At 46.0% G+C, this 25388-nt stretch overlaps 1 protein-coding gene across 2 annotated transcripts in view; it reads right to left on the reverse strand.

The window, feature by feature from the left end:
* ATP9A (ATPase phospholipid transporting 9A (putative)) overlaps positions 1–25388 on the reverse strand; it is a 172036-nt gene that overhangs the window by 112091 nt on the left and 34557 nt on the right. The window contains exons 1-4 of one of the 2 annotated variants that reach the window (XM_009437420.5): positions 23282–23363; positions 20742–20886; positions 16719–16832; positions 3807–3915 (exon numbers count right to left, since the gene is read on the reverse strand). In XM_009437420.5, coding sequence (XP_009435695.1) covers positions 3807–3915; positions 16719–16832; positions 20742–20886; positions 23282–23283 — 370 coding nt within the window. In that variant the 5' untranslated portion in view covers positions 23284–23363. Of the gene's footprint in view, positions 1–3806; positions 3916–16718; positions 16833–20741; positions 20887–23281; positions 23364–25388 lie in introns of those variants that run through there. The other variant, XM_024352113.3, reaches the window with a different exon arrangement.

Consider the following 25388-nt stretch of genomic DNA (forward strand, 5'->3'; position numbering starts at 1 on the left):
TTGTCTCAAATGACCCCAGATATACCTATATGTATATGGACATGGGGGGAAACAAAGTATTAAAAAGCAACTGTGGCCAGGCGCAGTGGCTCACACCTGTAATCCCAACACTTTGGGAGGCTGAGGTGGGCCAACTGCCTGAGGTCAGGAGTTCAAGACCAGCCTGGCTAACATGGTGAAACCCCGTCTCTACTAAAAATACAAAAATTAGCAGGGCATGGTGGTGCACACCTGTAATCCCAGCTACTCGGGAGGCTCGGGCAGGAGAATCTCCTCAACCCGGGAGGCAAAGGTTGCAGTGAGCCGAGATCGCACCATTGCATTCCAGCCTGCACGAGGCGGTTCAGTGGGGAAGAAAAAAAGCAACTGTGCAGCCTGGGCAACATGGCAACCCCATCTCTAGAAATAAAAAATAGAAATTTAGCAGGGCGTGGTGGTGTGCACCTGTAGTCCCAACTACTCGGAGGCTGAAGTGAGAAGATTGCTTGAGCCTGGAAGGCAGAGGTTGCAGTGAGTCCAGATCCCACCACTGCACTCCAACCCGGGTGACACAGTGAGATCCTGTCTCTAAATAAATAAACAACTGTGGTGAAATGTCACAATTCATGAATCTGGGTTAAGGGCATATTGGAATTCTCCATATAATTCTTGCAAATTTTTTGCTTGTTAGGAATTATTGCAAAAACAAATTTTAAAATTTAACTACAATAATACAAGTACTGCTATTATTATTCATCATAAAAGAATGTAGCAGGTAGGTAAATATCATGGTCTATAATCTAGTGATCAAGGCATTCTGACTCCTGGCCATTTTCACCCCACAAAATACTGTTGAAAAGAACATTTTAAGACCTCATGTGAGGCCGGGCACAGTGGCTCACACCTGTAATCCCAGTACTCTGGGAGGCTGAGGCAGGTGGATCACCTGAGGTCAGGAGTTCAAGACCAGCCTGGCCAACATGGTGAAACCCCATCTCTACTAAAAATACAAAAAAATTAGCTGGGTGTAGTGGCATGCGCCTGTAATCCCAGCTACTCAGGAGGCTGAGGCAGGAGAATCGCTTAAACCCAGGAGGTGGAGGTTGCAGCGAGCGAAGATCGCGACATTGCACTCCAGCTTGGGCAACAAGAGCGAAACTCCGTCTAAAAAAAAAGAAAAAAACTTCATGTGATAGAAAGAAAACAGTCCATCATGAATATACTCATACATACTTATTTCATTTTGCTTTGGAACTTACTAAGTGAAGATGGTGAAGTTTTTGCTCAAGGAAATATTATGAAGGAACACGACAGGAAAGTCAAAAGAGGCTTCTTTTTCTCCCTCTTCCCTGCAATCTCCCAGTTTAGGTTTGCTACCCTGGCCCTCCCCGCAAAGCGTATCAAATAACTAAACTCGCCTCGATCACTTTCCAAGCTGACAGTTTCTTCAGTGTTTTGCTGGGCTTTCACAACAAACTGCAGCGCTAGGGTCTGGGTTAATATTCAGAACTGTGTTCTGTTTTCCCTAGAGTGGCACTGGCATAACAATGGACACCAGGGGCCACAAAGAGAGACCCACAAAGGAAGACAAGTTTTTAATGCTAGAGCCATCTGCCAATTCTCCTTAGGACCTTTTCAAGAGCTGAGTGAAGTTGAAGCAAGAGCTGGGAAGGGGTGTGCAGTGGAGGGCAGAAAAATCATTCACGGGAAAAGCAATTGCAATATGAAAAGAACCAAAGGAGGGTCGAAGCCCGGATGGATGAATGAATGGAATCCGAAGGCCTCTTCTCTTGAGCTCTAAAGAGATCCACTGCACTCTCTCCGATGGGGCTTTTGTTGGTTGCCAAGCGTTTTAAATGTTATAGTAAGAATATGTTATTAAGGGAGGATTTAATATACACGAACCACACACAAAAAAAGCCTTCCAGAAGGGTCTTCTGACTACTCACGCAGAAAGCCCAAGCCACCTGCCTCTGCAAAGATTACACTGATTCTTTTTCTTTTGGTAGCAACATGTCCTAAATACGGTAGTTTAGCATGAATAAAGCATTTCTTTACCAACTCTAAATTCCCCCTTCTCCCAGAGATGTGCATATGTTTAAGACCACCAACCATGACAATGTATTCAAATACACTAAAACAAAGTATTTTCATACCCTTGGGAAATATAATTAAAATCTGCATTTTTTTTTAGCCCAAAACATACACCTTTGACATTTTTCCCAAAAGGAAAACTCTACTGAAAACCCCGAAGGAACCATGGATGGACTGCTTCCTTGGAAGCATAAAGCACTTAAACAGCAGTTCAGACCTTGGCTCAGGTGCTAAGTCCCTTGGCATCCAACCATCTTATCTCTTTCCAAATTCTCAATTTCCTGAAGTCAAGGCATAGCCTTTATTCCCCTCCACCTCTTTAAACAGCATTAATCCCTGAATGGGATCAGTCATCTTAGGGGACAATCGAATAGACTTTCCTTGGCCAGATTAGTAAACTTTAGGTAACATTCTCTCATTTCTGAATGCAACCTTACAGTAAATCTATTGTAGTCAGACACAGACCTCAACAATGGCTGGGTTGTTTTGTGGCTTTTCCACCGTGTGTTTCAGTGGGTTTTTAAGTTCTAGCATTTAAAATGCACATATCTTGCAAGGGGGGGGTCAGTGATTAAAGCTTTTTCATATCCCTGGGAAATATTATTAAAATTTCAATTTCAATTTTTTTTTTTTTTTTGAGATGGAGTTTCCCTCTTGTCACCCAGGCTGGAGTGCAATGGCGTGATCTTGGCTCACTGCAGCCTCCGCCTCCCAGGTTCAAGTGAGTCTCCTGCCTCAGCCTCCAGAGTAGCTGGGATTACAGATGAATGCAACCATGTCCAGCTAATTTTTGTATTTGTAGTAGAGACAGGGTTTCCACCATGTTGGCCAGGCTGGTCTTTTTTTTTTTTTTTTTTTGAGATAGAGTCTCGCTCTGTCGCCCAGGCTGGAGCGCAGTGGCGCCGTCTATGCTCACTGCAACCTCCGCCTCCCAGGTTCACGCCATTCTCCTGCATCAGCCTCCCAAGTAGCTGGGACTACAGGCGCCCGCCACCATGCCCGGCTAATTTTTTTTGTATTTTTAGTAGAGACAGGGTTTCACCATGTTAGCCAGGATCGTCTCGATCTCCGGACCTTGTGATCAGCCCGCCTCAGCCTCCCAAAGTGCTGGGATTACAGGCGTGAGCCACTGTACTGGGCCAAAATTTCAATTTTTTGTTTTTGAGCCCAATACATATAACTCTGACATACACAACTGGTCATTTATTTTTGGATCAGACTCCATGCTCTGCAGGCCTCAATTTCCAGGATTTATAAAATGCCTTCAAAGAAATCTTCATGGATGCAGTTATTTACCTAAATCAGTTGCCTTTCTAAAAACTAAAGTAGCAACAGTTTAATCACTGCCAAAAGAGTATCTTTGAAAACAGTTTGCAGCCTCTCATTTGAACAGCAGGGGCGCCCTCCTTCCCTCTTCAGCCAGGCGGCAGAATGGGAAAGGGATTAGCCAGCTGGGATGCCAGCACACAAAATGTAATTCCAGGTTTATGACACATAAGTTATTTGACAAGACCAACACCAAGAGGCCTGTGGATGCTGCCAGGGCCTGGTGGGACCCCGTCAACCTGTCATCCAGGGCAGATGGAGGCCTCCCTGGTGCTGGAGTAACCAAGCGACTGTTCCGCCACGTGGCATTCCCACACCTGCGGCCCGGGCCTTGAACTCTTCTCCCCTGACTGTCAGCGGCCCGTGATTGAGCTGCAACCCTGTGGCCCAGGAGCCAGAAGGCTGACCTCGTGCTGTGAGCCGGCTGTAGACCTGGGAGTTGACTTCCTTGTCCCGCACGTAGCATCGGATCTCCTCCACCGCCTCACGGATGACAGTGACGGCCAGCACGAAGCCCTGCAGAGAGAGACGACAGTGAGTCTTGCTACAGGCAGTGAGCCCTGCTGCAGCCAACCGTCCCCTCCTGGTGCCAGGGGCAGAAAAGGCGAGAGGTCACTTGGGAGGGCAGGGGGGCAGGACCTGTGAGTTATTCCAAATGCACACGCCGCTGCAAGCCCCCTCTCTGAATCTGTCTTATGGAACACGCACTCCCAAACACAACCTGGAGAAACACTACCCTAGAGAAACACTCACTGCCACACACGCACAAGCACATCCACATTCACCACCTCAGGGTGAGGGTGACACACACAGGAATACTCAAACTGTCCCTCCACAAGCAAGCGATGGTGACCGCTAATACTGTCTCTCACCCACCATGTGCTGGGCAGCGTTGGAAGTGCACTTCATCCTCATAACAACCCTGAGATATGCTCCTATAACTGAGATCCCCATGCAGATGAGGAAACTGAGGCACAGAGAGGCTGAGTAATCTTGCCCAAAGACATAAAGCTACTAAGTGATAAATGGGAACTGCAATGTAGGAAATCTTAATCTTTACTGCCACTGTATCTAGAGAAACTTAGGTGGATGGAGCCAGTAAGAGGGACCACCAGGCAACAGTTAAACAGAATAAGATACATCCATTGCATTCACAGAGCCAAGTGGAAAAAATCCATCTTTCAGGACATACACTGCAACCCCATTCATATAAATAGCAAAAAAGATTCTATACAATTAAATGTTTTCCAATTTCCTTAACTACAGGTTAGATTTCTCTGCCGGGAAGGAGACTAGAATTAGGATAGGGAGGGACTGAAAGGCGCTTCAGCCTATCTGTAATGTCTTCAGTTTTTTGTTTTGTTTGTTTGTTGGAGTCTCACTCTGTCACCAGGCTGGAGTGCAGTGGCTCGATCTCGGCTCACTGCATCCTCCACCTCCCGGGTTCAAGCGATTCTCCTGTCTCAGCCTCTCGAGTAGCTGGGACTACAGGCACGCACCACCACGCCCAGCTAATTTTTGTCTTTTTAGTAGAGACGAGGTTTCACCATATTGGCCAGGATGGTCTCGATCTCTTGACCTTGTGATCCGCCCACCTCAGCCTCCCAAAGTGCTGGGATTACAGGGCTTTTTTGTTTGTTTTGAGATAGGGTCTCACTCTGTCACCCAGGCAGAAGTGCAGTAGCATGACCTTGGCTCACTGCAATCTCCACCTCCCGGGCTCAAGAGATCCTCCTGCCTCAGCCTCTGGAGTAGCTGGGACCACAGGTGTGTGCGCCACCATGCCTGGCTAATTTTTGTATTTTTGGTAGAGATGGTTTGTTGTTGTTGTTGTTGTCGTTGTTACAGAGTCTCACTCTGTTACCCAGGATGGAGTGCAGTGGCACCATCTCGGCTCACTGCAACCTCTGCCTCCCGGGCTCAAGCGATTCTCTTGCCTCAGCCTCCCCAGTAGCTGGTATTACCTGCCCACCTAATTTTTGTATTTTTACTAGAGACAGGGTTTCACCATGTTGGCCAGGCTGGTCTTGAACTCCTGACCTCAGGTGATCCACCCGCCTCGGCCTCCCAAAGTGCTGGGATTACAGGCGTGAGCCACCATGCCCAGCAGAGATGGGTTTTTGCCATGTTGCCCAGGCTGGTCCTGAACTTCTGAGCTCATGCAATTCACCCACCTCAGCCTCCCAAAATGCTGGGATTACAGGCATGGGCCACCGCGCCCAGCTGTTTTAAGTTTTTATAAGGAAACTCTATTAAAGTATTAATTGCATAAGTAGAAACTAATAAAAATTTTAAACTTCCCCAACTTTCCTCTGAGTTGGGAACCCCAACTCATAATTTCTGGTTGGGTGGAGGGAGTCACCCATAGCAGAATCTACTTCCAATCTAGATTTTTTTCCTCTTGTAATCAATAAAGCCAAAATCATTCATTCATTTTACTTATGTGTTTACAGTCATTCATTTTCCTTGTCATTCCTCCCCCTATCCCCTTTTAAAGCTTGCCAGGACAGTTATTTTTTAAATACAGTCAGCATAACCACCCAAGCGTTAGCAGTTGTGGTTCTTGGAGAATTTCACTTTCATACTGTTTACCCTGTGAAATATATTAACTTCGATTCAAAGGACTTTAAATCTCTTATGTAAATCTATCCAGAGATGTGCTGCTTTGTGAAACTCCTCCCAACGCCCATACATCTTTACAATCAAAGGATTACTCCTGTTTCCAATCAGATGTAAAGTACACACTGCAGCCAAAAGAAACTGGTACATTTCAGAATCAAAGCATAACCAGACCACATAGGGAGTGAGAGAAAACCTGTTCTGTGAGGAGCACGTACCCAGTGTGCAGGGCTGCCCCCTCCACTGTGCTGCTATTTTGTTGTTCTGTGCCAAAACCCAAGTTTTTGTTGTTGTTTGTTTTTTCGAATGTTCCAGTTTCTATTTCTCTCTGCATGGGCCTGGCTAAATCCCATTGATGTTCATGGAAAGTGTGTGCTCATACAAAGACAGGAGCCGCTCACTAACCTCCCTGCTGCAAATAAATACCACCTCCTAAATTATCATGTCTCCCTCCACATATACACACACAGTTCTTATTAATCCTAGGGGCCATGCCATGCCTTAGTATTTTTGCTAGAGACAGGGTTTCACCGTGTTGGCCAGGCTGGTGAAATTGCCTTACAAAGAGATGCAAATGTAGTCCAGGAATAAATTCCAACAATCCAATTTAGGAGGTCCTTAATATCCATTCACAGATATTTAGAAAGAAGCTTTAATGGGCAGGGGAAGGGGGGCTGTTGAAGGAGGCAGCTGTTGGAGCTGGTGAAGAATCATAGGCAGTGACAACTCACAGACAAGCAACTCTGAAAGTGCAAGCCTCTTTTGCCAAGTTGTACCTCAAAAATAAATTCACTAAAGCAAAGCTAATCTATGGGAGATAGAAATCAGAAAAGCAGTTGCCTGGGGTGGTGGGGGCGGGTGGGGTGATAGGAACAGGCACTGGGGAACTTCCTGGGGTGATGGAAATGTTCCATATCTTGATTGAGGTGGTATTTATGTGGAGGCTGACAAATGTCAAAACTCAATGAACTGAAAACTGAAGATCTGTGTATTTTATGGTATATAGATTATATCTCAATAACAAAAATACCCTACATTTATTTGGTCATCATATAATGTTACAGATTATTTCTGCTCTCCTGAGCTACTTCTCCCCTAACATATTAGTACCAAGAAAAAATTATTAAAAGCTAAAACATGGCTGGGTGTGGTGGCTCACACCTATAATCCCAGCATTTGGGGAGGCTGAGGCGGGAAGATCGCTTGAGCCCAGGAGTTCGAGACCAGCCTGGGCAACATAGGGAGACCCCATCTTTACAAAAACTACAAAAAGAATCAGCTGGTTTCTACAAAAGAAAACAGAAACCTGAAACTGAAAAGAAAAATAGCCGGGCGTGGTGGCTCGTGCTATGGTCCCAGTTACTCAGGAGGCTGAGGCAGGAGGATTGTCTGAGCCCAGGAGGCAGAGATTGTTGCAGCGAGCAGAGATTGAGCCACTTACACTCCAGCCTGGGCGACAGAATGAGACTCTGTCTCAGGGGCAAAAAATTTAAAACTTAATCTGAACAATGAAAAACGTGTCATTAGTGGCAGAATTTAAAAATTAAAATCAGAATGTTTCCTGAGAATTCTATACAGCCACATGAAGCATTTTTACTTGCAGTAATTCATTTAAACCTCCCAACAAACCAAGGCAGTAGAAAGGATCATTCCTTTTTACAGATGACAAAACTGAGGCTCAGAAAAGTAGCCTTGGTTCAAATTACACGACTTCTCAGAGTGCAATTAAGAGCTAAACCCGGTCAGCTGTCGTGGCTCACACCTGTAATCCCAGTACTTCGGGAGGCCGAGGTGGGCGGATCACCTGAGGTCAGGAGTTCGAGATCAGCCTAGCCAACATGGTGAAACCCCCATCCCTATTAAAAATACAAAAATTAGCTGGGTGTGGTGGCCACCTGTAATCCCAGCTACTCGGGAGGCTGAGGCAGGAGAATCGCTTGAACCTGAAAGGCGGAAGTTACAGTGAGCTGAGATCTCACCACTGCACTCCAGCCTGGGTGACAGAGCAAGACTGTCTCAAAAAAAAAAAAAAAAAAAAGAGCTAAACCCAAACCACTTGGCTCCACAGCCCTCATTCAGAACTGCTGCACTTAAGAGCTGGGTTTGAAATGAGGCAACTTTCAGAGTGGCTAGAAGACGTTTCAAAATGTCTTCTAGCCAAGAACTGAAAATTGACTCTCTACATAAAAATCTATTAAGGAAATCAGCGATGGTCACCTAGAAGTAGATGCTGTCTAATTTTTCACCCCAAACCCTTTTTTCTGTAGTTCTTGGAAAGAGAGGCAAAAATACAAGACAAATATCCCCCAACTTAGCCATCACAGGAAAAGCTGACTAAAAAGGGTCTACAACGTGGAGACCGACTGCCGGAGGTGCCAAAACCTAGAAACAAGCTATTAACCTGCCTGGCTTCTATCCTAAGCTATAGTCAAAGGGAAAACAGACCACTCAGGAGACAGCAGAGGTGGGGGTAGGGGCAGAGAAGGCCTCAGTGGAAATAAATTTTTAAAAAATCATAATTGCCAAGTGTGGTGGCTCATTCCCGTAATCCCAGCACTTTGGGAGGCCAGGGCAGGCAGATCACGAGGTCAGGAGTTCGAGACCAGCCTGGCCAACATGGTGAAACCCCGTATCCACTAAAAATACAAAACTTAGCCGGGCATGGTGGCGCATGCCTGTAATCTCAGCTACTTGGGGGGCTGAGGCAGGAGAATCACTTGAACCCGGGAGGTGGAGGCTGCAGTGAGCTGAGATCACGCCATTGCACTCCAGCCTGGGTGACAGAGAAAGACTCCGTCTCAAAAAAAAAAAAAAAGAAAAGAAAGAAAGAAAAGGAAAAATGTATGCCAAACATGGCTAAGGTCTCCTCCTAACATGCATACCAATGATAGTGTAAATGAGGCTGCAGGGCTGCTCATGCCTGTACCCCCAGGAGCCGCTCACATGTGGAATTCTATGGCAGCCGGGGCAATGGATAAGGGGAGGCGGCAGAGACCAGACTGCACATCACGCTTGAGATATAAAAGGCAGGGAGACGGAGAGACACATGGCTGCCTTCGAGGACACCTTGGGATCCCAAATCTATAAAACATGCATCTGCAGAATATATATGGCTTAATGTAAGGTAAGTTATAGTATACATAAAATACATGCATAAGTAAGAAGGCACTGGAAGGAAACACACCAGAATCATAAATGGGATATTTTAGGGTAGTAGCTACACAGGTGATTTTCATCACCCTATGTGTGTGGGGGGGGGTTGTTTGTTTGGTTGTTTTGGTACTTTAACTATTTCTCCAATATCATGCGATCTTTTCTATTTGAAAAAAGAACAGTGAACAGGAGCAGCTTTGGAGGGGTGGGGGCCAGAAAGAATGGCAGGATCTGGCTTTTAAGATAATTCAAAAGATGTGGCTTGAGTTGAGCGCTCACACCTGTAATCCCAGCACTTTGGGAGGCCAAGGTGGGCGGATCACATGAGGCCAGGAGTTTGAGACCAGCCTGGCCAACATGGTGAAACCCCCATCTCTAAAACTACAAAAGTTAGCCAGGTGTGGTGGCCCACATCTGTAATCCCAGCTACTGGGGACGTGGAGGCAGGAGAATCACTTGAGCCTGGGAAGCGGAGGTTGCAGTGAGCCGAGATCGCACCACTGCATTCCAGCCTGGGCAACAGAGCAAGACTCCATCTCAAAAAAAAAAAAAAAAAAAAAGAGGCCGGGCGCAGTAGCTCATGCCTGTAATCCCAGCACTTTGGGAGGCCGAGGCAGGTGGATCACGAGGTCAGGAGTTCGAGACCAGCCTGACCAACATGATGAAACCCCATCTCTACTAAAAACACAAAAATTAGCTGGGCGTGGTGGTGCGCGCCTGTAGTCCCAGCTACTCAAGAGGCTGCGGCAGGAGAATCGCTTGAACCCGGGAGGTGGAGGATGCAGCGAGCCGAGATCGAGCCACTGCATTCCAGCCTGGGCGACAGAGTGAGACTCTGTCTCAAAAAAAAAAAAGAGAGAGAGATGTGGCTTGAGAGATGGGGTCTGGAGCATTCCTTGCTGGGGGCCAGGGAGGGGCCTCCTGAGCCCAGAAGCACAGGGGTGAGGTAATATGAAAGTCCCTCACCTTCAACAAGAGCAGAGAGGACAAGGGACAGCCTGAACATACAGACCACGAGGAAAAGGGATGGGTCCAATTCACATACTGCTTTAAATTGTTATTAATGAGTTGTTGATGTTTAAAAATCAAGAGAAAAAATACTAAAAATTTTAAAAAATGATTAAAAACTATGTGTATCTTATTTTTTTCCTAAAAAGAAGAAACATGGGCCAGGCGCAGTGGCTCACACCTGTAATCCCAGCACTTTGGGAGGCCGAGGGCGGATCAAGAGGTCAAGAGATCAAGACCATCCTGGCCAACATGGTGAAACCCCGTCTCTACTAAAAATACAAAAATTAGCTGGGCGTGGTGGCACGCACCTGTAGTCCCAGCTACTTGGGAGGCTGAGGCCGGAGAATCGCTTGAACCCAGGAGGCAGAGGTTGCAGTGAGCCAAGATCGCACCACTGCACTCCAGCCTGGCAACAGATCAAGACTCTGTCTCAAAAAAAAAAAAAAAAAAAAAGGGAAGAAGAAACGGGCTGGGCACAGTGGCTCACACCTATAATCCCAATACTTTGGGAGGCCAAGGCGAGAGGATCACTTAAGGTCAGGAGTTCGAGACCAGCCTGGCCAAAAATGGTGAAACCCCCATCTCTACTAAAAATACAAAAATTAACTGGGCGTGATGGCACACACCTGTAATCCCAGTTACTCAGGAGACTGAGGCAGGAGAATTACTTGAACCCGAGAGGCAGAGGTTGCGGTTAGCCCAGATCATGCCACTGCACTCCAGCCTGGGTGACAGTGAGTGAGACTCTTAATGAATCAATCAATAAAAAGAAAGGTGTAAGAATTTTTATTCATTGTACTTTGTTCATAAGCAACTCTGGAGGGAAGGACAAGAAATGAAAGTATTTGGGAGGCAAAACTGGATGGAAGTAGATTCTTCAAAAGGAACATTTGTATATTTCTTGAGTCATGTGAATGTACTACCTTTCAAATAACTACACTTTAAAAAGATAACCAATAAAAGGCAGTATGATAAATGTTATTTTATATACATTGTAGACCAACTTTGTTAAAGTAACTTATGGTTTGATTTTTATGTAAGTATATAGTAAACAGTTATGGAATTAAAAAACTAAAATGAAGTTAGAGTATTTCACATAAAACTATAGAGTTTGTAACTCTTGGGTCTGGCAACTCCTGGTCCCTGTTTGTACCTGACTGGGCAGAGTAGCCGACAGGAGCTTCTCATTCTCCCAGGGCTTTACTGCATCAGCCCAGCTCTAGGGCATCTCAGTTTATAAGGTAAAGCCCAACAGTTTCCTAGGCCTAGCGCAGTGGCTCACACCTGTCATCCCAGCTTTGGGAGGTCAAGGTGGACGGATCACTTGAGGTCAGGAGTTTGATAGCAGCGTGGCCACCATGGTGAAACCTCGTCTCTACTAAAAATACAAAAATTAGCCGGGTGTGGTAGTGGCTGCCTGTAATCCCAGTTACTCAGGAGGCTGAGGCATGAGAATCGTTTGAACCCGGGAGGTGATGGCTACAGTGAGCCGATATCGCGCCACTGCACTCCAATCTAGGCGACACAGCGAGACTCTGTCTCACAAAAAACAAAAACAAAAACCGTTTCCTGATGATCACAGTATCAGTGCTTAAAGGCGCAGGCACCACCTGGCAGTTGGTTAAGCATGCCACCTGATACAGGCAGGAATGTCTGTTATCAGAGGGGGAGGGATGCTTGGATAAAGGGCCTCTCTAGCTCTCAGGATGCTACTTCACCCCAAAATGACTCAGAGCAGAAAAGAACTATTCTCGTCATTCCAGAAGCACCTGCATTGTTTGTGTGGAAGAAATGACCTCCCTTCCTCTTCTCAGGGCAAGAGCTGCTGGTATCACTTGTCTGATAACATGGCACGTACGGCGTATGCACACCCACTCCCTGGTCCCTGAGCATCTGGCTTCCTCCACTCCACAAGCACGTCTACACCAAATCCTTATCATCCCTCACCTACTGCCAACAGCAAAAAGGTTTATTGTTTTTGTTTCTTTAAGGAGAGCCTAAATCTTTATGTTTACAACTTTCTCTTAGTCAAAAAAATTTAATAAGTTGGGCGTGTCGGCTCATATCTGTAATCCTAGCACCTTGGAAGGCCAAGGTAGGTGGATTCCTGAGCCCAGGAGTTGGAGATGAGTATGTGTCACATAATGAGATCCCGTCTCTACATAAAACTTTAAAATTAGCCAAGAGCATCGTTCTTCACAGAATTAGAAAAAACAATTCTTGGGCCAGGCGCAGTGGCTCATGCTTGTAATCCCAGCACTTTGGGAGGCCAAGGTGGGTGGATCACCAGGTCAGGAGATCAAGACCATCCTGGCTAACACAGGTGAAACCCCGTCTCTACTAAAAATACAAAAAAAATTAGCCAGGCGTGGTGGCAGGTGCCTGTAGTCCCAGCTACTCGGGAGGCTGAGGCAGGAGAATGGCATGAACCTGGGAGGCGGAGCTTACAGTGAGCCAAGATCACACCACTGCACTCCAGCCTGGGTGACAGAGCAAGACTCCATCTCAAAAAAAAAAAACAAAACAAAAAGAAAAAAGAAAAAACAATTCTAAAATTCATATGGAGCCAAAAAAGAGCCTGCATAGTGAAAGCAAGACTAAGCAAAAAGAACAAATCTGGAGGTATCACACTACCTGATTTCAAACTATACTATAAGGCCATAGTCACCAAAACAGCATGGTACTGGTATAAAAATAGGCACATAGATCAATGGAACAGAATAGAGAACCCAGAAATAAACCCAAATACTTACAGCCGACTGCTCTTCAACAAAACAAACAAAAACGTAAAGTGGGGGAAAGGACACCCTTTTCAACAAATGGTGCTGGGATAACTGGCTAGCCACATGTAGGAGAATGAAACTGGATCCTCATCTCTCATCTTATACAAAAAATCAACTCAAGATGGATTAAGGACTTAAATCTAAGTCCTGAAACTATAAAAATTCTAGAAGATAACATTGGAAAAACCCTTCTAGACATTGGCTTAGGCAAGGATTCATGACCAAGAACCCAAAAGCAAATGCAATAAAAACAAAGATAAATAGTTGGGACTTAACTAAACTAAAGAGCTTTTACACGGCAAGAGGAACAGTCAGCAGAGTAAACAGACAACCCACAGAGTGGGAGAAAATCTTCACAATCTATACATCTGATAAAGGACTAACATCCAGAATCTACAAAGAACTCAAACAAATCAGTAAGAAAAAAACAAACAATCCCATCAATAAGTGGACTAAGGACATGAATAGACAATTTTCAAAAGAAGATACACAAATGGCCAACAAACATATGAAAAAATGATCAACATCACTAATGATCAGGGAAATGCAAATCGAAACCACAATGCGATACCACCTTACTCCTGCAAGAATGGCCATAATCTAAAAATCAAAAAACAGTAGATGTTGGCGTGTATGCAGTGAACAGGGAACACTTCTACACTGCTGGTGGGAATGTAAATACAACCACTATGGAAAACAGTGTGGAGATTCCTTAAAGAACTAAAAGAAGAACTACCATTGATCCACCAATCCCACTACTGGGTTCTACCCAGAGGAAAAGAAGTCATTATACGAAAAAGATACTTGCACACACATTTATAGTGGCACAATTCACAATTGCAAAATCGTGGAACCAACCCCAGTAGCTGGGATTACAGACGCCCGCCACTATGCCCAGCTAATTTTTTGTATTTTTAGTAGAGATTGATGCCCATCAATCGACGAGTGGATAAATAAACTGTGGTATATATATTCAATGGACTACTCCTCACCCATAAAAAGGAATGAATTAACAGCATTTGCAGTGACCTGGATGAGACTGGAGACTATTATTCTAAGTGAGGTAACTCAGGAATGGAAAACCAAACATCATATGTTTTCACTAATATGTGGGAGCTAAGCTATGAGGACACAAAGGCATAAGAATGATGCAATGGACTTTGGGGACTTGGGGGAAAGAGTGGGGAGGGAGGCAAGGGATAAAACACAACAAATAGGGTGCAGTGTATACTGCTCGGGTGATGAGTGTGCCAAAATCTCACAAATCACCACTAAAGAACTTACTCATGTAACAACATACCACCTGTACCCCAATAACCTATAGGAAAAAAAAATGAATTAAAAAAAAAATTATCCAGGCATGGTGGCATGTGCCTGTAGTCCCAGCCACACAGGGGGCTGAGGCAGGAGGATTCCTTTAGCATAGGAATTCAAGGCTGCAGTGAGCTATGATTGCACACTGCACTACAGCCTGGGCAACAGCAAATTCTTTTTTTTTTTTTTTTTTTTTTTTTGAGACGGAGTCTCGCTCTGTTGACCAGGCTGGAGTACAGTGGTGCTCACTGCCACCTCCGCCTCCCGGATTCAAGTGATTCTCCTGCCTCAGCCTCCTGAGTAGCTGGGACTACAGGTGCATGCCACCAAGCCCAGCTAATTTTTATATTTTTAATAGAGACGGGGTTTCACCATGTTGGCCAGGATGGTCTTGATCTCTTGACCTCTTGATCCGCCCATCTCAGCCTCTCAAAATGCTGGAATTACAGGTGTGAGCCACCGCGCCCGGCCTAAAAGCAAATTCTTTAATTAAAAATAAAAATAGAGCCAGATGCGGTGTCTCACGCCTATAATCCCAGCACTTTGGGAGGCCGAGGTGGGTGGATCGCCTGAGATCAGTCGTTTGAGACCAGCCTGGCCAACAGAGTGAAACCCATCTCTACTAAAAATACAAAAAATTAGCTGGGCACAGTGGCGGGCACCTGTAATCCCAGCTACTCGGGAGGCTGAGGCAGAAGAATCGCTTGAACCCAGGAGGCAGAGGTTGTGGTGAGCTGAAATTGCGCCACTACACTCCAACCTGGGCAATAAGAGCAAAACTCCATCTCAAAAATAAATAAATAAATAAAAATAAAAATGTTAATGAGATTTATGAACAGAGAATCCAAGCGTTCCCCCCCGGGTCCCACTTGTTGAGAATATAAACAGCAACTGCATTTCATAATACCTCAGTTTGGAGAAAAAAGGGTATCCATTCTGCCCTCTCCATAGCTCAGTTACATTGGACCTCTTTCTGTTTCTCAAATGCTCTAAGCACATGCCTGCTGCAGGGCCTTTGCAACACTGCCCCCTGGAATAGTCTCCTTCCCATCACTCCTCAGGAGGCCTTTCACAGCCACACAAGCTAAGGCTGCCCCTTCACATCTCCTACCCTTCACCTTCATTCATGTAAAAAATACTAAATGTATCTGGGATACCCCATCTGTCCTACGACCTTATTCTGTTACCTTCAGAGCACTTTTCACAATTTGTAACAATTTCATTTACTGGTTTATTGTCTATCCCCTCTGAATGTCAGCCCCACAGGGCAGAAATATTTGTCTACTCTGTTCATTGCTGCACCCCCAGAACCCAGCACAGGGCCTGGCACACAGCAGGTGCTCAACCACCATCTGCCAAATCAATGGAGAAAGAAAAGGAGGCGAGGGAAGGAACAGAGGGGCTACTCGGTTCTGCTACACATCACATGCACAAAAGCATAGATTCTGCTACTTTTCCAACCCCTCACACTCAAATACTCTACATTGGGTAAAAAGAAAATGTGATCCCAGGAAACAATTCAAATACAAGGTGAGCATCCCTGATGCAGAATGCTTGGAAGCCAAAGTGTTTGAGATTGCAGATGTTTTCAGATTGGGGGACATCTGTGCCATCCTTACCAGTTAAGCATTTCAAATTCTGAAAATCTGAAATCCAAAATGCTCCAGTGAGCATTTCCTTTGAGTCCCATGTTAGTGCTCAAAAGTTTTAGATTTTAGATTTATTTATTTGGAATTTGTTTGTTTGTTTTTGTTTTTGTTTTGAGACAGGTCTCTCTCCATCACCCAGGCTGGAGTGCAGTGGCGTGATGTCAACTTACTGCAACCTCTGCCTCTCAGGTTCAAGCGATTCTCCTGCCTCAGCCTCACAAGTAGTTGGGACTACAGGCGCGTGCCACCACACCCCACTAATTTTTATATTTTTAGTAGAGATGGGTTTCACCATGTTGCCCAGGCTGGTCTCAAACTCCTGGCCTCAGGCAATCCTCCCACCTCGGCCTCCCAAAGTGCTAGGACTACAGGCATGAGCCACCGTGCCTGGCCAGATTTTAGACCATTTGAGATTTTGGATTTGGGATGCTCAACCAGTGATATAATCCATGAGGACAGGGGATTTGTCTTTCTCATTTGCCTCTGTGTTCCCAGAGTCTAGATTTGTGCCATATATAATAAGCATACAATAAATCCTTGTTGAGATAATGCAAGACCCAACAGCTAAACGAATAAATGAATGGCACAGGCTTTGCTATAGTTTGATCCAGGCGGTATATGAAATGGAGCTTCAACGTTAAAGTCTCAGAGACTCCCAATGTGTTGGCCTAAGGGCATCCTTTCCCTTACAAGGCCACCATCCCATTCCAGATGCCTGAGTGAGAGAAACAAAGAACTTTCTGTTTCCAAACCTCTAAGGTTACTGAACAAACAATGCCGATTAACTTACCAGGGGAACCCAGTAGGTATAGAGTGCACCAAGTCTCATTTCAGGAACAAACTGAGAGCAGGCAAGAAGTAAGAAATAGAGGTTGAAAAAGTATTTGAACTGGTTGAACAGCACCTGGAATGGAGGGAGACAACAGAGAAAGACACTCAGGGCTTGTCTGATGAGATCTGGAACATTTGGTGGGAAATGAATAACATTTAAAAACATTCCTGCAGCCAGGCGTGGTGGTTCACGCCTATAATCCCAGAACTTTGGGAGGCCGAGGCGGGCGGCTCACCTGAGGTCAGGATTCGAGACCAGCCTGACCAATATGGCGAAACCCTGTCTCTACTAAAAATACAAAAATTAGCTAGGCGTGGTGGCAGGCACCTATAATCCCAGCTACTCAGGAGGCTGAAGCAGGAGAATTGCTTGAACCCGGGAGGAGGAAGTTGCAGTGAGCCAAGATCGCACCATTGCACTCCAGCCTGGGCAACAAGAGCGAAACTCTGTCTCCAAAAAAAAAAAAAAATCCTGCTTTAGAATACAATTTACACGATACTTTTCACATAGAGCTTAAACACTTCCATATGTTGTTTAGAAAAACATACATGGATAATAAAAGCATCATTTGTAAAAGAAAGAGTAAATAATGATATACATGGAAATCGTAAATACCAAATCAGAAGAGTAGTTACTTCCTGGGGAAGGGGTAAAATCTAACATGGAGGTGCACACAGGGGCATCAACTATGTTATGTGTGTTTTGGGGTTTGGTTTTGTTTTTTGAGACCAGGTCTCGCTCTGTCACCCAGCCTGGAGTCCAGTGGCGTAAAGTAGCTCACTGCAGCCTCGAACTCCTGGGCTCAGGCGATCCTCCTGTCACAGCCTCCCAAGTAGCTGAAATCACAAGCATGCACCACCATGCCCAGCTAAATTTTCTGCTATTTGTAGAGACAGGGTCTCCCTATGTTGCCCAGGCTGGCCTTGAACTCCTGGGCTCAAGCGATCCTCCCACTTCAGCCTCCCAAAGTGTTGGGATTACAGACCTAAGCCACTGCGTCCAGACTGTGTTATTTCTTTTTTTTTTTTTTTTTTTTTTTTTTTTTGAGACGGAGTCTTGCTCTGTTGTTTAGGAGGTTTTTGCGGAAAATGCTTATGCTATAAGGTTGAGCGCAAAAAGAAAGATAAAAAGTTATGTCCCGCCAGGCGCAGAGGCTCACACCTGTAATCCCAGCACTTTGGGAGGCTGAGGCAGAAGGATCACAAGTTCAGGATATCAAGACCATCCTGCCCAACAAGGTGAAACCCCGTCTCTACAAAAATACAAAAAATTAGCCAGGCGCCTGTAGGCTACTCAGGAGGTTGAGGCAGGAGAATCGCTTGAACACAAGAGGCAGACGTTGCAGTGGGCTGAGATCGCGCCACTACACTCCAGCCTGGGTGACAGAGCAAAACTCCATCTCAAAAAAAAAAAAGTTACGTCCACAACAGGTCCAGACGTGGTGGTACATGTCTGTAATCCCAGCATTTTGGGAGGCCGAGGTTGGCAGATGGCTTGAGCTCAAGAGTTCAAGACCAGCCATGGCAACATGGTAAAACCCCATCACTACAAAAAATACAAATATTAGCCAAGAGTGGTGGCATGCACCCGTAGTCCCAGCTACTCAGGAGGCTGAAGTGGGAGGATCAATTGAGCCCAGAAGGCGGAGATAGTAGTGAGCCGAGATCATGTCACTGCACTCCCGCCTGGGTGACAGTGAGTCCCCCACCCCAAAAAATAAAAAGTGAAACCTCATCTTCAAAAAATAAAATAAAAAATAATTTTTAAAAAGTTACATGGCCGCACACAGTAGCTCACGCCTGTAATCCCAGCAATTTGGGAAGCCGAGGCTGATGAATCACGAGGTCAGGAGTTCAAGACCAGCCTGGCCAACATGGTGAAACCCCGTCTCTACTAAAAAATAAAAAAAGTAGCCGGACACGGGGGCACGCGCCTGTAATCCCAGCTACTCAGGAGGCTGAGGCAGGAGAATCACTTAAACCCGGGAGGTGGAGGTTGCAGTGAGCCGAGATCACGCCATTGTGCACCAGCCTGGGCAACAGAGGGAGACTCTGTCTCAAAAAAAGAAAAAAGGCTATGTCCACAATATGACCTCAACTCCATAAAATAACACAGTCAAATCCTCCCCTGGGGAGCAGCTAGGTGCTAGTGTGGTTCTGACCATTGGCACGCACCCGAGAGTCAGACTGAGACCACATGACTAGTTTGGGCCAATAGGTAATGAATGGACGTACTGTGTCTCGTTGAGGCTAAGGCAGCTAAGAGCCATTGGTGCCTCTTGCGCCACTCTGGTGACTTTGGTGGCCACATAGTCCAGGTGGCATAGCCAGGAAATGGAGGAGTGTGGCCCAGTCTGCATCAGACTTTCCATGAATGAGAATAAACCTATTCCTCACTTGAGGTACTGAGAGTTGGGGGGAGTTGAGGAAACCGGCAATGAATATAGTCAAAATCACCCTTAAAAACATTCACGGCTGGGAGCGTTGGCTCGTGCCTATAATCCCAGCACTTTGGGAGGCCAAGGTGGGTGGATCACCTGAGGTCAGGAGTTCGAGACCAGCCTGGCCAACATGGTGAAACCCCGTCTCTACTAAAAATACAAAAAATTAGCCGGGCATGGTGGTGGGTGCCTGTGATCCCAGCTACTTGGGAGGCTGAGGCAGGAGAATTGCTTGAACCCGGGAGGCGGAGGTTGCAGTGAGCCAAGATGACTCACTGTGCTCCAGCCTGGGCGACAGAGCGAGACTCGATCTCAAAAAAAAAAAAAAAAAAAAAATTCAAATTGCTGTTTGGGAGGCTGAGAGACGAGCATGGCTTGAGCCCAGGAGTCTGAGGCTGCAATAAGCTCTGATCATGCCACTGCACTCCAGCCCAGGCAAGACAGTGAGATCTGGTCTCTTAAAAAACAAATTCCAATTGACCTTGAACTCGACTATATAATAGATTTGTGCCTCTGTACTATCACTCAATATCTAACACTACCATTATGTTCCTTTCTGCATTGGAGCTGATTGCTACTGCTGCTTCTCAAAGTCAACTGGTGTGTGTTTGGAGGCTGTGCTGGATAAAAATAGATATTTAATTTATGTGCATGCTGGGGAGAAGGTTTGCTGAGTACATGTCCACAGATTTGTGTAAGTTAGTGTGGAAGTGTTATGCCACCAGAAACATTTATTATTAGCAAAAATATTAATGAAAATTCTCTCTATAGATGGTAAGATTAAAATGCATCTTTATTTTTTCTCCTCTAAGCTATTATCTCCCAACTTGCCAATATTGACTACATGTGTCATGATGGGGGGAAATTTAAGCACTGCTGACATTCTTTTCTGCTCTTTTGGTCATAATGCTAGGTCCCCAGAATGTCTTTTTCATTCTTAGGCTTAGCACACCAAATACATGTGAAGTTACTCTAACTGAGCAGGTGGGGTCACAGCCTTGCAGAGAGAAGGCAGGTGCCCCCTCCACCCCACCCCACCTCCAACCCCGCCACTACCCAGTGCTGAACCCAGGGAAGATGAACAACCAGGGACTAAGGTGGCACAGAAAAGTCACTGACATCTGCCACACAGAACTCAGTCTTTTAAGACTGCACCGGCGGGCAAGGTGGCTCACATCTGTAATCCCAGCACTTTGGGAGGCTGAAGTGGGTGGATCACCTGATGTCAGGAGTTCAAGACCAGCCTGGCCAACATGGTGAAACCCCATCTCTACTAAAAATACAAAAATTAGCCACGTGTGGTGGCATATGCCTATAATCCCAGCTACTCGGGAGGATGAGGCAGGAGAATCGCTTGAACTCAGGAGGCGGAGGTTGCAGTGAGCCAAGATTGCGCCACTGCACTCCAGCCTGGGCGACAGAGTAAGACTCTGTCTAAAAAATAACATGACATGACATGACATGACATGACATAACATCTGTACCAATGCATGTATTTGTGATGGAAAAAAGAAAAGAACGCGGTCCCTGCCTGCACGTACCCCAGGAAGAAAGGTGAAGAAATTGTACTTCTGATTGTTGATGACATTCCGAGGATACCTCTGGTCTCTCTTCTCGGGGTGCCCCAGCCAGACAGTGCGGGGCCTGGCCTCCCCTCCACCGCAGCATCTCAGCCACTCGCAGCACCTGTGGGAAAGAAAGACCCACGCATCAAGGCCACACCCACACATCGAGGCTGTGCTCATGTCTGCCCACTCTTCGCAGACTGCTTTTCTCTACAGCATCTTCTCTGGCTCAGGACCACAGCCATATTTGAGGCTTCATCTTTCAGTGAAACAAGAAAACAGAGCAGAAGCTCCCATGAAGCTGTGGTCCAAATAAAAAATGCTTTGTCCCAGCCAGGCGCGGTGGCTCACGCCTGTAATCCCAGCACTTTGGGAGGCCGAGGTGGGCGGATCACAAGGTCAAGAGATCGAGACCATCCTGGCTGACATGGTGAAATCCCGTCTGTACTAAAAAATACGAAAATTAGCCGGGCATGTTGGCACGTGCCTGTAATCCCAGCTACTCAGGAGGCTGAGGGAGGATAATCGCTTGAGACCAAGAGGCAGAGGTCGCAGTGAGCCAAGATCACACCACTGCACTCCAGCCTGGCGAAAGAGTGAGACTTCGTCTCAAAAAATAAATAAATAAATAAATAAAAAGATGCTTTGTCCCCAATCCCAAATTATTTAGTCATGCATTGTTAAGCGACAGGGATACGCTCTAAGAAACGCATTAGGCCATTTCGGCACTGTGGGAACATTCTAGAGTGACTTACATAACCTGGCTGCCATCACCTGCTGTGCACTAGGCTGAATGGTACAGCCTATTATTCCTCAGCTACAAACCTGCACAGCATGAGACTGTACTGAATAAGACAGGCAGTGGTAGCACAATGGTAAGTACTTGTGTCTCTAAACATATCTACATATAGAAAAAATACAGTAAAAATACAGTATTCTAATCTAATGGGGCCACTGTTATATATGTGGTCTGTGGTTGGTTGATATGTCATTATGTGGCACAAGACTGTGTTCCAAAAAGTAAGATTCGGCCAGCCATGGTGGTTTATGCCTGTAATCCCAACACTTTGGGAGGCCAAGGCAAGAGGATCATTTGGGGCCAGGAGATTGACACCAGGCTGGGCAACAAAGTGAGACTCTCATCTCTATTAAAAATTAAATTTTTTAGCCAGGCACAGTGGCTCATGCCTGTAAATCCCAGCACTTTGGTAGGCCGAGGCAGGCGGATCATGAGGTCAGGAGTTCGAGATCAGCCTGACCAAGATGGTGAAACCCCGTCTCTGCTGAAAATACAAAAATTAGCCAGGCATGGTGGCAGGCGCCTATAATCCCAGCTACTCGGGAGGCTGAGGCAGGAGAATCGCTTGAACCCAATAGGCGGAGGTTGCAGTGAGCTATTGCCACTGCACTCCAGCCTGGGCAACAGAGCGAGACTCCGTCTCAAATAAATAAATAAAAATAATAATAATTTTTTAAAGGTAGGCTTTATTTTAGAATAAAAGGATTTAAGAAAATAAATATATCACAGTAAGTACTATTATTACATCTATGCTTCACAGATAAGAGAGAAGCTTGGGCCAGGTGAGGTGGCTCACGCCTGTAAACCCAGCACTTTGGGAGGCCGAGGCAGGCAGAGGTACCTGAGGTCAGGAGTTCAAGACCAGCCTGGCCAACATGGTGAAACCCCATCTCTACTAGAATTACAAAAATTACCCGGGTGTGGTGGCAGACGCCTATAATCCCAGCTACCGGGGAGGCTGAGTTCAAGAATAGCTTGAACTCGGGAGGCGGAGGTTGCAGTGAGCCAAGATCATGCCACTGCACTCCAGCCTGGGTGACAGAGGGAGACTCCATCTCCAAAAAAAAAAAAAGAGAAGCTTGGAACAGCTAAAGCACCCAAGTTTGCAGAGACGTAAGAAACAGCTGGGTCTGGCCTTGAACTGTGTCAGCCTTATTCCAAAGCCTAGTGTCTTCTCCCCACCCCATGCTGTCACAGCTGCTAGTTCCACCAAGATTGCTATATAAAGGAAAAGGGGGAGCGGGGGAATCTCCTCTCCACCCCCAGCTTTCCTTTTCAGCAACACATTAGAGGAGCAAGCCACAAAGATGATGTCTCAGAGCTCGATATAACCTGGAGAGAAGCCAGCACACCAGCTGTCGGCAGAACGACCCCAAGGGCGCCCCCAACGTGGTTTTCCCAACAGGACAGCTCATTGGTGCCAACATCAGCACCCCCACTCCCAGGTCACCCTCCCACGAGGCAAAGGAACACCTAGGAATCTGGGCTGCTCTGGCAAAACGAGGTGCTCTGAGGACCCCAAAAAGGGCAGCTTGTCCTTCAGGAGAGCTTTATTAAACAAGGCATTCTGAGAAGTACAAGCTCCCAAAAAACTGCAACAAAAACGTCCCTCGCTGGACCTCTCACCTCACCGCCCCAGCACTCAAAGGCTGAGGCAAGGTCCCAGCCCTGCCAGCCCCCTGGGATGTCGCCAGCTGAGGTGAAACCAACAACTCACATATTACTCGTCCACCACAGACCTTCCTTCTTCCCTTGTTCCCACAGAGCAGGTCCTGGTGGGTGCTGGGGTATAGAGCTAAGAAAACACAGCCTCTGTCCATCAGGACCTTAAAGATGAGCGAGCCAGCAGGCTGCCTGCTCAGATGCTCAAAATTTCCATGATGAAACACAATGCTCTTTCTTAAAAATAGCATCCTCATTCCAGTAAACCAGCATTCATGGTGGAGTGTGGCTCTGCTAATGTTTCACTTCTAGTAACTCATTCTTGTTGGCCCCTTTTTAAGTTGTCCAAAAGCCAGAGACACACACAGAAGCCTCAAGGAGTCCAACCACTCTCGCCACTCCTGTTTCCAAGTGCAAATCACCCATGCTGGCCATCAGTGGACACTCACTGAATACATTTTGAATGAATGGAGGAAGCAAAGAGGGAGGGGGAGAGGAAAAGGATGGGAGAAAAAGGGGAAGGAGGAGAGGAGCGAAGGAAGATTCATTTGACAGAAAGCGCATCACCGTATTTGCAGAAACCTTACTGGATGGTGAAGACTGACTCCTCTAAGGGCCAGTAATTCTCTCCCTATCCTATAATAATCTAGTAATGACTGTCTTCATAGTTGTACAGTTCTAATGAAAGATGAAAAATGAATTTAAGAGAATCACAAACTGTCAGGTTGACTGTTTATACAAAATTTTTGTTCTGTTTTGTTTTAGCAGAAGTTTCCACACATCAAGCTATCCGGTTACAGTTATGCTATTTATTAATTACTTAGCCTGTCACCTTTGTGCATATGCACAAAGTACAGGTCACTCACTGCACTATGGGAGCAAGAGATTGGAAACAAATCTAACCATTTGTTTCAGTCCCTTCCCGCTACTATAACAAAATACCTTAGACTATGTAATTTACAAACAAGGAAATGTATTGCTCATAGTTCTGGAGGCTGCAAAGTCCAAGATGGAGACACCAATATATTCAGTATCTGGTGAGGCCCATTCCTCATGCCTTTTTTTTTTTTTTCCAGACAGAGTCTAATTCTGTTGCCCAGGCTAGAGAGCAGTGGCACAATCTCCACTCACTGCAACCTCCACCTAATGGGTTCAAGCCATTCTCCTGCCTTAGCCTCCTGAGTAGCTGGGATTACAGGCGTGCGCCACCACACCCAGCTAATTTTTGTATTTTTAAGTAGAGACGGGGTTTCACCATGTTGGTCAGACTGGTCTTGAACTCCTGACCTCGTGATCTGCCTGCCTTGGCCTCCCAAAGTGCTGGGATTACAGGCGTGAGCCACTGTACCTGGCCTTTTTTTAAAATTTTTTTTTAAATTAAAAAATCTGTATTACCCAGGCTGGTGTACAGTGGTACAATCACAGCTCACTGCAGCCTCAAACTCCTGGGCTGAAGCAATCCTCTTACCTTAGCCTCCCAAGTATATGGGACTAAAGGCATGTGCCACCATGCCTGGCTAATTTTTTAATATTTTGTAGAGTGAGGGTCTCACTATGGTGTCCAGGGTGGTCTCAAACACCTGGCCTCAAGCCATCCTCCCACCTTTGCCTCCCAAGGTGGTGGGGTTACAAGTTGTGCCACCATGCCTGGCCCCTCATGCCTTTTTCTTTTCTTAAGATGGGGTCTCACTCTGTCGCCCAAGATGGAGTGTAGTGGCATGATCTCAGCTTGTTGCAGCCTCAACCTTCCAAGCTCAACCAATCCTCCCACCTCTCAGCCTCCCAAGTAGCTGGGACTATAGGCAAGCATAATCACACCTGGCTAATTTTTGTAATTTTTTTTTTTTTTGTAGAGATGGGGTTTCACCATGCAGCCCAGGCTGGTCTCAAATTCCTGGGCTCAAGTGATCTGCCCACCTCATCTTCCAAAGTGTTGGGATTACAGGTGTGAACCACCGCACTCAGCCCCTCCTGCCTCTTTTATAAGGGAATTCATGAGGATTCTGCCTTCATGACCCAATCACCTCCTCAGTGCCCAACTTCATACAACTATCAGATTTAGGGAGAAGGGATACATTCAGACCATAACACCGTTCATCAAAGGAAGACTGGTTAAATAAACAGGGATAAGCCATAAATGAAATTCCTAACCCCCTCTAAAG

The sequence above is a fragment of the Pan troglodytes genome, chromosome 21, assembly GCF_028858775.2.
Source record: "Pan troglodytes isolate AG18354 chromosome 21, NHGRI_mPanTro3-v2.0_pri, whole genome shotgun sequence".
In the NCBI taxonomy this organism is placed as follows: Eukaryota; Metazoa; Chordata; class Mammalia; order Primates; family Hominidae; genus Pan; species Pan troglodytes.